The sequence below is a fragment of the Tursiops truncatus genome, chromosome 2 (assembly GCF_011762595.2).
Source record: "Tursiops truncatus isolate mTurTru1 chromosome 2, mTurTru1.mat.Y, whole genome shotgun sequence".
Taxonomy (NCBI): Eukaryota; Metazoa; Chordata; class Mammalia; order Artiodactyla; family Delphinidae; genus Tursiops; species Tursiops truncatus.
The window spans coordinates 165,887,205-165,905,120 of record NC_047035.1 but is presented as its reverse complement, the minus strand read 5'-3'; the positions used below and the strand labels follow the sequence as shown (position 1 = coordinate 165,905,120).

General features: G+C 38.7%; 1 protein-coding gene across 1 annotated transcript in view; it reads right to left on the bottom strand.

The window, feature by feature from the left end:
• Nucleotides 1–17,916, bottom strand: part of GPR158 (G protein-coupled receptor 158) — a 329,361-nt gene that overhangs the window by 157,492 nt on the left and 153,953 nt on the right. Inside the window, exon 3 of the mRNA XM_019933175.3 lies at nt 11,186–11,288. Coding sequence (XP_019788734.2) covers nt 11,186–11,288 — 103 coding nt within the window. The remainder of the gene's footprint in view (nt 1–11,185; nt 11,289–17,916) is intronic.

Sequence of the window (17,916 nt, the reverse complement as noted above, 5' to 3'; positions counted from 1 at the left end):
ATTCAGCCATGAGAAAATAGGATATCCTGCCATTTGTTTCAACATGGATGGACCTTGAGTACATTATGCTGAGCAAGGTAAGTCAGATAGGGAAAGGCAAGTACTATATGATATCACTAATAGAGAATCATACGTGGAATTTAAAAAAGTCGAACCTGTAAAACACAGAGAGTAAAATGGTAGTTACTAGCTATAGGAGGTGACAGGTTAAAATTGATGGTGTTTAAAACTACAAACTTGTAAGGAGTAGTAAATAAGCCATAGAGATATGATGCACAGTACAATGAATACAGACAATAATATTGTACTATAATGATGTAATGTGATAAATATTGCTTCAATGGCACTCACATTACAATATATAAATGTATCAAAGTAACACACTGTACACCTTAAATTTACAAAATGTAACAAATTTATCAAATATAAAAAAGAAATCCTATATATTTCTTACCCTGATTCACTAATTATTTATATTCTATAGCATTTATTTATCATTCATATGTTCTCAATATAAAACTGATGTTTAAAAATGTATATGTATACTATTTTTTTCTGAACCATTTGAGATATTGTATCTCTCTACCTATAAACACTTAAGCTTGTATGTCCTGAGAAAAGAGCATTCTCATACAAATGCACATTACAATGATCGAAGTTGGGAACCTTAATACTGATGAAATTTTTTTTAATGAACAGTCCATATTAAAATTTCATCGGGCTTCCCTGGTGGCGCAGTGGTTGAGAGTCTGCCTGCCGATGTAGGGGACACGCGTTCGTGCCCCGGTCCGGGAGGATCCCACATGCCGCGGAGCGGCTGGTCCCGTGAGCCATGGCCGCTGGGCCTGCGCGTCCGGAGCCTGTTGCTCCGCAACGGGAGAGGCCACAGCAGTGAGAGGCCCGTGTACCGCAAAAAATAAAAAATAAAAAAATAAAATTTCATCAATTCTCAGAGTAATGTTCTTTGTAGCTATTATCTATCCAGGATGAAATCCAGGATCATTCATTACATTTAGGTGCCACATCTCTAGTCTCTGATCTGAAACACGATTAAACAAAAAAGTATTTTTTCTAGTCTCCCAAAACACTTTTCTGATCAGTTTGCAAATTTTGCTGAGTTTTATAAGGTTTTTGTTTTACAAACTATGATCAGCATATTTTTAAGAATGTACCATACAGCAAACATACAGCTGTTGAAAAATAATGTATATTAGGGCTTCCCTGGTGGTGCAGTGGTTGAGAGTCCGCCTGCCGATGCAGGGGACACGGGTTTGTGCCCCGGTCCGGGAAGATCCCACATGCTGCGGAGCGGCTGGGCCCGTGAGCCATGGCCGCTGAGCCTGCGCGTCCGGAGACTGTGCTCCGCAGCAGGAGAGGCCACAACAGTGAGAGGCCCATGTACCACAAAAAAAAAAAAAAGTTTATTAAATGCATAAAATAAATACTAAATTATATATCTGTATGTTACTGTTGGCTACATTTTTTACATGAAATAATAAAGTGCAATACTTTACATCATTAAATCAGGAAATAAAGATTATTTCTTAGTGAGTCCTTCATTTTTATGCTGTTCTTTTAAATTTTGTACTGCTTATGATATTCTAATAAGATTAGGATAGTTAACACTGTTAACAATGCCTTTCTAAATATTTCACCCCATTTGGGGATTTTTTAAAAACTTCTATTGAAATAAATTAGACAATTCAAAATAACCCAAAAAAATGAGGAGATACAGTTTTAAATAATGTGCTTAGACATACTGTCTTATGAAATCTGAATTTCAGTTAACAGTGCTATCATTCCCATAGACAATGGACTTGAGGACATGGGGAGGGGGAACGGTAAGCTGGGACAAAGTGAGAGAGTAGCATTGACATATATACACTACCAAATATAAAACAGATAGCTAGTTGGAAACAGCTGCATGGCAAGGGGAGATCAGCTCGGTGGTTTGTGACCACTTAGAGGGGTGGGATAGGGAGGATGGGAGGGAGGTGCAAGAGGGAGGGGATATGGGGATATATGTATACATATAGCTGATTCTCTTTTTTATACAGCAGAAAGTAACACTGTAAAGCAATTATACTCCAATAAAGATGTTAAAAAAAAAATAGTGCTGTCATTCCTACCTAGCCATACCTGTTTCCACAAAAAAGTTCAGTAAAGAATAAACTGCATTACTCATTAATTAAAAGTTGTCCTTATACATAATATTAAGTAGAAATATCTTAAACTTTTTCCTTTAACAAGGTAATACCATCCTTTTCCTTTGAAGGGAATTGCAAACGGAATTAGAAGGTAACATTAGAAAACTCATGTGGCAAAATTCTATTTGAATGCCGGCTGCCAAAAAAAAAAAAAAAATTACATTGTGTATACATTGAGAAATTTTATTTGTCATAAAAATCCAAGTGGTAATTTCAGTCACTGCTGATGAAACACTAAAACTTTTCAGAAGTTTTCTTAAAATACTAGTTTTTAAAATATTTTCTGAAGATTTAACAAATGAACAAACTAAAGGGGAACTTCTCTCCTGCTGCTCCTCCTCTATTTTTTTAATAGAAAAAAAATACATCTTTCTTAATCTCTTAGATTGATACCCCCTGGGCATAAATTATAGAAGTGTCAAACTGGTACATCAAAATGTATTTACCTTTTTTACAACTTGTGCACATATTTCAAAATGTACCCCAGAAAGTTTTCTTCCTATATTTTATGGAAGAAAAACACTGAGTTTCTGATTTAGAAAAAAATGAGGAATGAGTTTGAGGGGGGAGGGGGGATTGAAGCAGAAGTTATATATTTCAGGTCTTCATAGTATAAATATTAGGTAGAAATATCACTATTGTATTAAGGGTTTTGCTGATTAAGACACTTAAGTGCCAGAAGTATAAACTTGTGTTTTCACAATAGTAAAAACACAACATTTGGACATTTGAGTATCTGGATAGAAACCATACCTACCCTTGAAAGCCTGTTAAACCTTAAAGCTCTTACATTTGACCTAATTTACTAATATCGGACAGTGAGTTATATTTTACTCAAGATTGCCCTCATTTGTTGTTTGCGGGTATTGCAATATGTTCTGGGAAGATGATGGGTCTGTCCTAGAAGCTTAGAAACCTCGCTTTTTTACTCCTTTTTCTCCAGTTCTAAACAATGTCTGGCACAGAGGCAGTGCCCAGTAGTATTTTTGACAGATGGATTTTCAGACACATAAACCAATCAACAAACCAGCTGATCAGAGGTCCCTTCTTAGAGGTGTTGTGGCCCTCAGTGCTAGGAACTGGTTCAGGCAGAAGCAGCTTAGAGCTTGGACCTTTGCAAGACCAGCCCCATGTGTTTATATGTCACAGACCCCTCTTCTTTCCATTCAACAGGCATGAGAGAAAAAGATGAATCACAGACAATGAACATAACTCAGCTGGAAGTAACAAAGAATCAAGTCAGACAATGAGGGTTCAGCATCAGCTCTCCATACAAATAATGCTCATCTGACATCATTATTAGGGTAAACATCTTCTTCTTTTCCATACACATATCTGATTTTTCATTAGAACTGGAGGGAACGTATTCATCAATCAATGTTTAGAGTTAAAATGCTGCAATGAGCTAACAATGGGAAGATATATTTGTTCATTATTTCATCTGTTTAAGATGATGAAGTAATCTGCCTCCAGTCTCCAGCTTGATAAAATCACATCCAAAAATTAAGTGGAAATAGGTACATGCACATGAGTAGCTCCAATACACTCAGGAGATTTCTGTGCATATTTGGTTCAATATGTATAATATTCATGAGGAGAGAACAGTTAGCAAACTGTGGTTATGCTCACACTGTTGTCCAAAAAGATTGCTACTGTTAGGACATGAATACATATTTGCATATCCTAAAATCAGGAGTAGCTAATATACTTTCATGCACTTATATCATGAATGGCTAGCTGTAACAATAAGCTCAAAATGAAGCCCAGAGCAAAAATTTTTTAATTTCTATTTCCTCACTATGAATATAGTCAATCTTTCCCTGAATTTCTGTATGCTTACATATACATCTTATATTCACTTTTCTATTGTCTTCTAGATTTTTATTTCTTATAAGTGACTGTAGTAGTATTTTTCTTTGGACAAAAATACCACCTTAGATAGATCTTGGAACGTTTCTGATCTGAATTATAAAATTATTAAACACGAATGGATTTTTTTTTTTTTTTTTTGCCTATGGACTATTATTCAATCTCCACAACACCCAATACATAAGTACTATAAATAAAAAGACTAAATTCTCCATATTCGCTTTAATATAATAATCACTATAATTTGGGGGATATCATGTTATCTCAATTACTCCTCATAACTACCAAGGGCATAGATTTCACTCTTCCTGATGTATGAATAAGGGGAGAATCTCAGAATATATGAGAAACTTCTCAAGTCTCCTGTGAGTAAGTGGAGATAAGACTCAAATCCGTCTGTCTGACTCAAAGGCCATCCTCATACAAAGAGCCTGCTAGATTATAAATTGTCTAAGTCAGCAATCATTTGCAATTATGAACAGTTTCCTCTAGAAAAAACATATGGCCTACTGTGAACACTGGAATGAATGCCGAGTGGGAAACAAACATACTGAGTGTACTGGTTTTCTATTACAAATTACCACAAATCTGGTATCTTAAAACAACACAAATCTCTATACTGCTTCTTACATGAAATATAATACACAGTTGACCCTTGAACAACACAGGTTTGAACTGTGCAGGTTCACTTACACGTGGATTTTTCTCACTGCATACGTACTACGGTACTACATGATCCATGGTCGGCTGAATCAATGTATGTGGAACCACAGATAAGGCAGGCCGACTATAAAGTTATACACAGATTTTCAACTTCACAGGGGCCAGTGCCCCTAACCCTGTGTGGTTCAAGAGTCAACTACAGTTATGTTCATCCTGATATTTCTATAGCTCAGAAGTCTGATATGGGTCTCACTGGGCTATCACCAAGGTGTGAGCAGGGCTGCATTTTCTTCTGGAGAGTCCAGGAGAGACGTTATTTCCTCGCCTTTTCCAGCTTCTTGAGGCCACCTCCATTCCTTGGCTTGTGGACCCCTTCCTCCATCTTCAAAGACAGTGATGTAGCATTTCTCAAGCGTCTCTCCTTGTGTCCTTACATCTATCTCTAACTACCACTGGGAATGGTTCTCTGCTTTTCAGGACTCATGTGATTAGGCTGGACCCACCTGGAGAATCCAGGATAATCTCCCCATCTCAATGTTTGTAATTTAATCACATCTGAGAAGTCTCTTCTTGCCATGTGAAGTACCATTTTCACAGGTTGTGAAAATTGGAACATGCACATCTTTTGGGGTTTAGGGGGCACTGTTCCGCTTACTACAATGAGCTAATGTATGAATAATTGACAGTCCAATTCCCCTGCCAGAGGTTTTTTAATACTTGGGGGAAGCTGATTGTTAACACAAGTGAATCTCTAATTAGCAGTCTAATAATGTAAACAAATAAAAAGAATGAAATACCTAAGGGAAAATCTAACAAAGTAAAATTTCAGCTGGTAGGGGAGAAGGAAGCCTTTGAGTGGACTATTACATCTCATAGCGAGGCCCATTTTAAGGATAAAGCTGAAAAACTCTGGGACTTGAAAATGTGTTCCTCAGCTGGGAAGTGGAGCAAATACTAGACGGAAGGGATGAAAATGGGCGGAATATCTGAGGAAAGGGGTAAGCAGAATAAATACAAGCTTTCCAATAGTTACCATAAAAGTAACAATATTTTTGAGCATTTAATACGTGCCAATTACTATGATTAGAACTTTATATTCATTACATCATTGAATCCTTATTTATTCTATAAAGCAGATGGTGTTATCCCAATTTTATGTATGGCATAATTGAAGTTTAGGTTAGTTAAATAATTTAGCACAGTGCAAGTAAGTAATGGAGCCAGGATTCAAACCTAAATTAGACTTATTCCAAAGACTATGCTCTTAATTATTATATTAAACTATGGTAGAAATACAGCTCTGAGATCGGCAACCAGGGAAATCCAACATGGTATGGAGTGTTCCAATAACTGAAAAGAACTAGTTAAAGACAAACGAGGTAAATGAGATAGTCAATAGTCCAAGAAGATTGGCGGCACTGGGAACTCTTCCACTGGCAAATAACCCTATCTGCCAGACATTTAGTGCCTGGACTCCAATCCCTATAAACAGGACTAATGAAAGAAGATGTAAAAACTGAAAATTAGGCAAATGACAGACAAAGTATAGGCCCAGGCAGTTAGATGGAGAATTTTGCTACTACAACTGAAGTGATTAGAACCAGGTCACAAGGCTTAAGTAAGACCAAGAGCAAAAGTAATGATGTTGATTATGAGAATATGATATTGAAGCTCTTTTAATCCATTCCAAGTTGGGGATTAGACTAGAGACTGGACTTAGTCTGCAAAAATCCAAATATCTCCAGCTCTCCGGTCATGAAACAGAAGAGGAATGGGGAGTGTGAGACCCAAGTGCAACACAAAGATGTGCATCCCAGAGACAGGTTAGCCTTGCTGAGCAGTTTGCTTGGAGCTCAGCATCCCTATGCTGTGCCTGCTTTCAAAGAGTTTTCCATTTCTTTCTTCTGAGACTACACATTGTTTAAATCTCTGCTTTTGGGGGGCCTTTTTTTTTTATTTTTTTTTTTAATATATATATTTTTTGCGGTACGCGGGCCTCTCACTGCTGTGGCCTCTCGTGCCGTGGAGCACAGGCTCCGGACGCGCAGGCCCAGCGGCCACGGCCCACGGGCCCAGCTGCTCCGCGGCACGCGGGATCCTCCCAGACCGGGGCACGAACCCGCGCCCCCTGCATCGGCAGGCGTACCCTCAACCACTGCGCCACCAGGGAAGCCCGGGGGGGCATTTTTTCCCCACCATCAACAGAGTTGGCAAAGCAGGGATTGTCATTTTTAGATGTGGGTCATTTGTTAGATGAGTTTATCTGGAAATGCATGTGAGCTGAAGTTGATCCAAAAGGCAAGAGAGGTAAGACTGAGAGGCTGGTAATGTGTCCCATGAAAGAGAAAGGAGATTGTACTGAAGACAGAGTTCAAACTGTGACAGATGGATTTGAGGAAGATGAGCTTGTCATAAGCTTGTATTTCAACAGCCTGGAAGTGAACAACCTGGATTTGAAGAGACAGTTACACATCAGTACTTGGCGATTCTGAAATCCTGCTGCTATCCAGATGTCAGATCCTATTAGCTCTCCTATGACCACCAATCTAAAGAGATGCCAGGAACACAGTCTCTGGGCTGTCAGCACAGTTTTAAATCAAGTCATCTGAACGTATCTTTGTTGTTCTTTACAAGCTCTCTGTTTACTGTGGGCCTAGGTCTAAATAAAGATTTTTAAATCACTTCATATTTTAACAGGATTTTTAACAGTCACACTGACATTTTCTCTAAGAGATCAACACCACATCTTAGCTCCTCTCTCCAAATGGGATACAAGACTATATGTGGGAATTTCAGGTCTTTTTCTAGATTCACAGCTATAGATAAGTAAATTTTACCTTTGAGAAGCATCCCTTTCTGTTTTCTATATCCCACTTTCCCTATCAAGCAACTGATTTCCTCCTGTTGCCTTTAACTCCCAAGTCTTCTTTGTATTGTCCTTCTCAATGCAGCACTGGTTGTTACAGACTTTTGCTGTCCCATCTTCCTTCTGATCTATGTAGAATTCATTCTCTAAGAATTCTAGTTTAAAAAATTGGTTATCCTAATATAATAAAACATGTGAGACAAAGTGCTAAATACCAATGGCACTTAAGGAGTCTCTCTGTACATGTATCACTGATGTGTGTTTATATATGTGTTTGCTTATTCACTTATTTAACTATATCTATGAACACTTATTATGTGCCATGTACTATGCTAGCTGTTTTGCATACATTACCTCATTTATTGGGTCTTCGATGCTTTCTTTACCTTTGGCCCAAGGGATACACGTAGTCATTCCTTACTTCACAGAAACCACCTCAAGAATATCTGAAAACGACTACCCATATGAATTGCCTGGCTACTATGATTAAAAACTTAACACATTAAAACAGAGGTATGTAGTATAATTCTAATAGTAAACCAAAATTTTTTTTAAATGTTTGGCTAGCCCTTGGTAGAATACCCTACTGAGCTGTAACTCCTGGTCCTTAGGACAAGAAATGAATACTGTTAGATTTTCATGCAACCTGACAAGGCCATCAGGAAAGACATTTTTGGTCAAAGAGCACTTTACTGACTTCAAATTATAACATGCAGCTAGCTTTCTCTTCTGTCATTGAGGCAGGCCAGTTCTAGCTAAGTATGTGCTGAGGTCAAAGCTGAATCACAGGTATGCCCAAATATAGCTCATCTTTCTGAAAACTGTGGCCTCCTTTCCACAGCTGCTGTGTGTACAACACACGAGTTATTAGCCTTATGCAGAGAAGCGGCCCCTTCTTAGAGAGAGTAGGTCCAGTGAAAAGCACTGGCTTTTAAAATAAGGAGGAAAGTAGGAGTATGCAAATTAAATAAAGATAAGTTGTTAAAGGTTAACTAGTTTCTCCTGGTGGTGTTATAAGCAAATGGCATAGTCATTCTCTAGTTCTACAATATTTAAATGTTTTATTTCAGTCACATAGTGGGAGCTGAGAACAAATGTGGGTAAACCAGATACAAAATACCTTCACAGAACATAAGCTAAAACCTATTCCCTTAATCCTTCAGTGTTGAATCATATGTTATGTCTGGACCATAAATGTGAAGAATGCCAAAGTCGCTGGGCTATTGCCACGATCTTGTACACACACACACACACACACACACACACACACACAATCATATCCATGCTGAAAATATGTTACCGTCATTGCTATTGTATTAGTTTTCTATTGCTGTGTAATAACTTATTGGAAACCTAGGGCTGAAAACACCTATCATTACGTCCCAGTTTCTGTTGATCAGAGGTCTGGCACAGTGAAGCTGGGCTCTCTGCTCAGGGTCTCACTAGACTAAAACCAAAGTTTTGGCTAGGCTATATTCTCATCTGGAGCTTCCAAATGTATTCACACTGTTGGAAGAACCTATAGATCTTTGCATTTATACAACTGAGGTTCCTGTTTTCTTGCTGGCTGCCTTAGCTCTTAGGGGCCACCCTCAGGTCCTAGCCACGTGGCCCTCTCACAACAAGCTAATTTATTTCTTCAAAGCTGGCACTAGAATCTCTCTCCAGTCTGCTACTATGGGAAGGATTCATTTAATGCAATATAATCACTTGAGCAACTATACCATCACCTTTGCTACATAACATAGCCTAGCAAGGGAGTGAGTACCTCGTTGTATTCACAGATGCCACCCATACTTAAGGGGAGGAGATCTGTACAGCACATGTGGGAGCAGAATCTTGGAGGCCATCTTGGAGGCCTACAACAACTATTACTCAGAACAAGGGCTGAACCCTGTGAATTATATGACTGAGGAGAGAGCAAAATGTTACTCACTTCCAGAACCTAGAAGTCAAGTGTAAACTGTCTCAAGATGAAGAACAGTGCTTTCCAAGAAAAAAAGAAGAAAAAAATCCATAAATGTCTACCAAGTTTCCCAGAGGAAGACACTCAGGTCTCAATTTCACTGTATACTTTGAACTACGCCCAGTAGAGATGCAAATTCCTATACAGACCGATAATAAGGCTGACAAAGATTTATGGATGACTACCTAAATGATACCTGTACCTCAGTTTTGGCAACCCCAAACCCTGTACCTCCTTTCTCCACTACATTCCTTCTTGTTATACCCAATAGCTGGCTACAAGCCAACGTGGCAACACTACACTCTCTAGAGGTAGAGTAAAAAAAAATCAATATTCAAATAGTAACTTTGACATTTTCTGGAGTAAGATTAAAACAACCAGGTGAGGAAGTTTTGATTCTGCAATACCTGCATACCTCAGAGATATTGTGGGTTTGGTTTCAGACCACTGCAATAAAGTGAAATCGCAATAAAGCAAGTCACATGAATTTTTTTGGTTACCCACTGCATGTAAAAGTCATGCTTACAGCATTCTGTAGTCTATTAAGTGTACAATATCACTATGTCTAAAAAACCAATATACAGACCTTAATTTAAAAATGCTTTATTCAGAAAAAAGTGCTAATCATCATCTGACAATACAGGGTTGCCACAAACCTTCAATTTGTAAAAAAGCACAGTATCTTTGATGCGTAACGAAGCAAAGCAAGATAAAATGAGGTATGCCTGTATATCTCCTGTATAATCACCTCCCCTTGAATGATGGTGGACCTGTAAGTATGAGGAGATAGGCTTTCCTTTGATTAAGTGACATTACATGGCAAAGTGATGGGATAGTCATTTCCATGACTGATATAATGATTATATTATATAAGACTCCATCTGAACAGACCGAGGAGATTTTCTTGGTGGCCTTGAAAAGTAAGGGTCACATGAGTAGGCCTTGAGGAGACTTCTAGGCGCTGAGAGTAAGCCCAGGTTGGTGGCTAGCAATAAAATGGGGACCTCACACATACAGCTGAAAGGAACCTAATTCTGTCAATGACCTGAATGAACTTGAAAGAAGTCCCTGAGCCTCAGATCAGATCACATCGCAGACGACCCCTTGACTTTGGCTCCGTGAGACCCTGTGCAGAGGAACCAGCTAACCCCTGACTGAAAAGCTAATCAGTTGAAACTGTGTGATAATATGATTGTGTTGCCTTAAGGTGTTAACTCTGTGGCACTTCCTCATGCAGCATAGAGACCTAACATACAAACAAATTAAAACATAAATAAAATAAGCAAACTAGCAAAATTAGCTTTAGGAATTTTCTGCAGCAACACCTCTCAATAACTGAATCCCAACTGGTCTCACTGAGTAGCTACAGTATTTCCAGGCATTTAAAATGTATTGAAAACAAAAATATACCTAAAAAAAACCCCACATTTTTTGGTGGTACTCCAGAGGATTAGATGACAAACTAAAGCAAAAACTCCTTAAGTGATGAAAGAATGCCAAACCAGTGGGGATTTAATCATCTGACTCCAACAAGGTTAAAAGAAAATCTAAATAATTAATTATGATAGATATTATGTGTATTCACATATATGCACAGAAGCAAAGGGCACTTACTCTGAAAGCTGTTCACTGAGAAGACTCGAGGATGATAGAATCCTGCTTTGCAAATGCACTGATAGGCTCCAAGCACGAATCCTAGGCCCTTAATCGGCATACACTATGAGAAAGAAAAGACAGCAGTACCGTTGATCATAGTTTACTTCACAGTATAAAGACTCACAGATATCCATCATTGCAAGTGGTAACAGAGATACCACATTTTCCAGAAATAAAATATCTCATTTTTGAACTTTATTTTATGTTTGTTTGCCAACAGACATTTTTTTAAAGTAGTTTTCTTTCTAAATATATGCCATTACAGCTGCAGTTGCCATACATCTTTAACTCATTCAGTTGCCTTAGGAAGTAATTATAGACAGTTTTTTTTAATGCCTCACATATCATCTTATTGCCTTAAGAGATATTTCTTAAGTCTATAAGAATATTTTTAAAAGTGATTCCATGCGAAATATTTCCACCAAAGTAAAGGTAGGTAGGTAGATGGACAGACAGATACATAGAATTTAAGATGTGGAAATTGCCTTTAAGAATTAAATATTCATCAAATTTCATCCTCGGATTAAAAAATACAAATTGATGGAATAACAAAACAAGTAAACTTTAAAGTGTAATTCAGAAGAGGATAAAAAGATAAATTAATGATCTGAAGTGCTCTTTACCTAAAATCTGTTTCATAGATAAATATTCTACATGTACATAAACATGAAGAAAAGTAATGATTGGCTTTCCAAATATATCACACCAATAGACATGATGGACATCCCAAAAGCTTAATATTGGCATCTTTCAAGAATATCACTGAACCCTAGCAAAACTGTTTAACATACTTCATTTCTTTTTTTTTGTAACATCTTTATTGGAGTATAATTGCTTTACAATGGTGTGTTAGTTTCTGCTTTATAACAAAGTGAATCAGCTATACATATACAAATATCCCCATATCTCCTCCCTCTTGCATCTCCCTCCCACTCTCCCTATCCCACCACTCTAGGTGGTCACAAAGCACCGAGCTGACCTCCCCATGCTATGCGGCTGCTTCCCACTAGCTATCTATTTTACATGTGGTAGTATTTATAAGTCCATGCCACTCTCTCACTTCGTTCCAGCTTACCCTTCCCCCTCCCCATATCCTCAAGTCCATTCCCTACGCCTGCGTGTTTATTCCTGTCCTACTCCTAGGTTCTTCAGAACCTTTTTTTTTTTTAGATTCCATATATATATGTTAGCACACGGTATTTGCTTTTCTCTTTCTGACCTACTTCACTCTGTATAACAGACTCGAGGTCCATCCACCTCACTACAAATAACTCAATTTCGTTTCTTTTAATGGCTGAGTAATATTCCATTGTATACATGTGCCACATCTTCTTTATCCACTCATCTGTCGATGGACACTTAGGTTGTTTCCATGTCCTGGCTATTGTAAATACTGCTGCGATGAACACATGACTCTTTTTGAATTATGGTTTTCTCAATTGACTCAAGTGCTGGGTCATACTGTAGTAATATTTTCAGTTTTTTAGGGAACCTCCATACTGTTCTCCAGAGTGGCTGTATCAACTTACATTCTCACCAACAGTGCAAGAGGGTTCCCTTTTCTCCACACCCTCTCCAGCATTTACTGTTTGTAGATTTTTTAATTTTTTTTTTTTGCGGTACGCGGGCCTCTCACTGTTGTGGCCTTTCCCATTGTGGAGCACAGGCTCCGGATGCGCAGGCTCAGTGGCCATGGCTCACGGGCCCAGCCGCTCCGCGGCATGCGGGATCTTCCCGGACCAGGGCACGAACCCGTGTCCCCTGCACCGGCAGGCGGACTCTCAACCACTGTGCCACCAGGGAAGCCCTTTATTTATTTATTTATTTTGTGGTACGCGGGCCTCTCACTGTTGTGGCCTCTCCCGTTGCAGAGCACAGGCTCCGGACGCGCAGGCTCAGCAGCCATGGCTCACGGGCCCAGCCGCTCCACGGCATGTGGGATCTTCCCGGACCAGGGCACGAACCCGTGTCCCCTGCACCGGCAGGTGGACTCTCAACCACTGGGCCACGAGGGAAGCCTTGTTTGTAGATTTTTTGATGATGGCCATTCTGACTGGTGTGAGGTGATACCTCACTGTAGTTTTGATTTGCATTTCTCTAATGATTAGTGATGTTGAGCATCCTTTCATGTGTTTATTGGCAATCTGTAGATCTTCTCTGGAGAAATGTCTATTTAGGTCTTCTGCACATTTTTGGATTGGGTTGTTTGTTTTTTTGATATTGAGTTGTATGAGCTGCTTGTAAATCTTGGAGGTTAATCCTTTGTCAGTTGCTTCATTTGCAAATATTTTCTCCCATTCTGAGGGTTGTCTTTTCGCCTTATTTATGGTTTCCTTTGCTGTACAAAAGCTTTGAAGTTTCATTAGGTCCCATTTGTTTATTTTTGTTTTTATTTCCGTTTCTCTAGGAGGTGGGTCAAAAAGGATCTTGCTGTGATTTATGTCAGAGTGTTCTGCCTATGTTTTCCTCTAAGAGTTTTAGAGTGTCTAGCCTTACATTTAGGCCTTTAATCCATTTTGAGTTTATTTTTGTGTCTGGTGTTAGGGAGTGTTTGAATTTCATTCATTCTTTTACATGTAGCTGTCCAGTTTTCCCAGCACCACTTATTGAAGAGGCTCTCTTTTCTCCACTGTATATTGTTGCCTCCTTTATCAAAGATATGTGTGTGGGTTTACCTCTGGGCTTTCTATCCTGTTCCATTGGTCTATATTTCTGTTTTTGTGCCAGTACCATACATACTTCATTTCTGCTACATTCAATTACATAAGGATGGAATAACTTCCATTACAATACAGTTTATCAGTAAAAAGGGTGTTTCAAGAATTTGATCAACACTGAAATTTCTTTTTTGATAGCTCTCTACCAAGATCCCAACACTTTACCTTTTTGCCATTATAACCTATTAGAGGAGCTGAGAATTTAGTGAATCTGAAAGTTACAAATAGTGACCCTCTGACAGAGGCCCTTGAGAGAAAATACTAAATTATCTAAATAATAATCCCTCAATCTAAGCTTTAATGATTAGTAATAAGATCAAAATTGCATATCATGAAAATTCCAGCAAACAATAAAGTATTTATATGTAAGGTAGCAAGAGCTAATACATGCTCTAAATTCATAGGTTATAGCACGAAAATCTTTGAAAAAGAGCTCTCTAAAAGACCTTGAATATTTTATTTCATTAATACCCTTTTTTTTTTTCACCCAACACACTCATATCCAATTATGTCTTGCAATTGAAAACACAGTTCTTGACCCAGAGCAAAATACAAGGACAGATAAGTACCAGTCAATTCAACTGGGTTGGCAAGTAGTTATGAAAGAACTATTGTGTGTGTAGAGAATTCCTCCAGGACTTAAATGAAATAACACATCCTACTTATAAAGGTCTAGTGATATAGTGGGTCAGATCCTATTTCCGAATTGTATAAATAAAAAGGCAATTGTAACACTTACTTTGGAGAAGCACTATTATAAGAGATCATATTGTTTGTGGTCAGTCAGAAAACATATGCCTGAATTCTGACTTACTAGTTAATATGAATTTGGGGCTGTTCTCTTAACTTCACTGAAACTTATTTTTTTTAACTTGTAAGAACAATCATTCAATTAGATTCAGGAACACTTTGAAGAAAGCAGAACTACCAAGATGTCCTAATAGCTGAAATACAGGGTATAAGAGGAAGAGAAGAATAAAGGATGACTCCCAGGTTTTTGGCCTGAGCAACCTTAAGAATGGAGTTGCCATCAAGGATCTGGGAAAGGCTGCAGGTGGAGTTGATTTGGAGAAGAGAACACAAGTTCAGTTTTGCAAATGTTAAGTGTGAAGTGTCTATTTGAAATTTAATTCCTGATATCAAATAAGTAGTCTGGGGCTTCCCTGGTGGCGCAGTGGTTGAGAGTCCGCCTGCCGATGCACGGGACGCGGGTTCGTGCCCTGGTCCGGGAAGATCCCACATTCCACGGAGGGGCTGGGCCCGTGAGCCATGGCCGCTGAGCCTGCACATCCGGAGCCTGTGCTCCGCGACGGGAGAGGCCACAACAGTGAGAGGCCCAGGTACCTCAAAAAAAAAAAAAAAAAAAAAAGTAGTCTGATAAAGTAGTATGGAGTTTGGGAGAGATGTCTGGGCTCTATAATTTGGGATTCATTTGCATAAAGACGATAGACGAAGCCATGAGATCAGATAAGACTAGATCATTAAGGGAGTGCCTGTAGGCAGTGAAGTTAATAGATCCAAAGGGATGAGACTCAGGACACTCCAAGGCAAAAAGGTTAGGCAGAAGGAAGAAGCAAAGGACACTGAGAAGTGCAATTCAGTGAGGTACCATTATTTAATTAACTAGATTGTGACACTAAGTGCATAACATGGAATTTCTTGTGAGTTACATTTATTAAACATTCACCCAGCCAAGATATATCCAAGCAAACTAAGTCTTAGATACTAAGAATAGCAGTGCAGTTTAAATATTCTGCTTCACTGGAATTTGAAGGTTAATGCTATTCATTTAATCAGCACTAATTCCCTGGTAATGTGACTCGGCACTGCAACAGTGACTCAGTTGAGAATTTTAAATGTTTAAGGCAGATCTGAAAGTTTATTGGAATAAGGGTATCTCTTTAATATAAGCTAACGATAGAGCTGAAAGAAAATGAAGTTTTTTAAAAAATCTATTGATTAGATAAACATCAATAAATGTTGATTAGATAATTAGTTGATTAGATAAACATCACCAAATATAAAGTCCCCTGAACTTAAAAACAAAATGCTTCCTAATTTTATTATGGGAAACACTGCAATATGAATTATTAGTTACCTCAAACTCTTTGTTCATCTTAAATTATCTTATACCCTTAAAGAAAAATTTTAAAATGTTCAAGCAGTTAAATTCAATAAAAGAATATCATCTGTTACAGTGGAGAAAAAACAAAAAAAAGAATATCATTCCGCTACACACACTCTGTGTGAAACCGAATGTGCTGTTGCTTACACACACTTGTCTTGGAGTGTAAAAGTGATCTTACCATACTTTCGTGTTCCATCCACCACCACCATTCTGTAGCTACTCCAATTTGGCCACCTCCCAGCCAAACTTACACATTTTCAACATGAGGCAATTCGTGTACTAGTTTAGCTAATTTCTCTTTTAATCTCCATAAGTATGGTGACTACTCAACCTATGTTTACTGTAATTGGACTCAGTAACTGCTTTTTATATTTTTTTCTCCTTAGGGATTTAGAATATAAACATAGATCCTCACTAGATTCAGGAGAAAAAAATCTTCAAAATTTTACCATAACATTAAGATGCTCATTTTAGATATTAAAGATCTTTATTTTATATACTCAAATCTAAATCTTTCTACTTTATCTTCATAGAAGTCCAAAAGGGTGGAAATGGAAAAAGCAGCACTTCTTCTTCCATAAGGGTAGCTCTTCCATGAGACCCTTTGATAAAAATTAAGCTCTTCATATTAAGAGTTAAGGCACCCTTGTGAGTGAGGTAGGTGCCCAAAAGATTGGATGCCTTCTTTGATGAAACTTACGAAGCCACCAGCAGAGACTTCCTAAGGAGAGATCTTGAGAGCCTACAATCAAAGGTAGGTCCCTAGGAGTAATCCAGATCCAAATGGGAAGAGATGTTGCTTAAGAGATTAGAGAAATATGGACAGATTGCTAGAAGTATACAACCGACCAAGTCTGGGTCATGAAGAAACAAAAATTACGTACAAACCTATAACTAGCCGGTAGACTGAATCAGTAATCAAAAACCTCCTAACAGAGAAAAGCCCAGGGCCAGATGGCCTCAATGGACAAACATTTAAAAAAGAATTAACATCAGTATTCCTCAAACTCCTCCAAAAATTGAGAGAGAACAGTTCCTAACTCATTTTATGAGCCCAGAATTACCCTGATATCAAAGCCAGACAAAGATACTACAAGAAAAGAAAACTGCAGACCAATAATCCTGATTAACATTGTTGTGAAAATCTTCAACAAAATACCAGCAAACCATATTCAACATCACATTAAAAGGACTATAGAGCTTTCAGCAGCAAGGAGGTACTTGAGAACAAGAGCCGTGTGGATGAAAGGCTCTTGGTGCTGCAGCCAGGAGTCAGTGCTGTGCCTCTGAGGTGGGAGAGCCAACTTCAGGACAGTGGTCCACAAGAGACCTCCCAGCTCCACGTAATATCAAACGGCGAAAATCTCCCAGAGATCTCCATCTCAACACCAGCACCCAGCTTCACTTAACGACCAGCAAGCTACAGTGCTGGACACCCTATGCAAAACAACGAGCAAGACAGGAACATAACCCCACCCATTAGCAAGGAGGCTGCCTAAAATCATAATAAGTCCACAGACACCCCAAAACACACCACCAGATGTGGACCGGCCTACCAGAAAGACAAGATCCAGCCTCATCCACCAGAACACAGGCACTAGTCCCCTCCACCAGGAAGCCTACACAACCTACTGAACCAAATTTAGCCACGGGGGACAGACACCAAAAACAACGGGAACTACGAACCTGCAGCCTGCAAAAAGGAGATCCCAAACACAGTAAGATAAGCAAAATGAGAAGACAGAAAAACACACCACAGATGAAGGAGCAAGATAAAAAGCCACCAGACCTAACAAAGGAAGAGGAAATAGGCAGTCTACCTGAAAAAGAATTCAGAATTATGA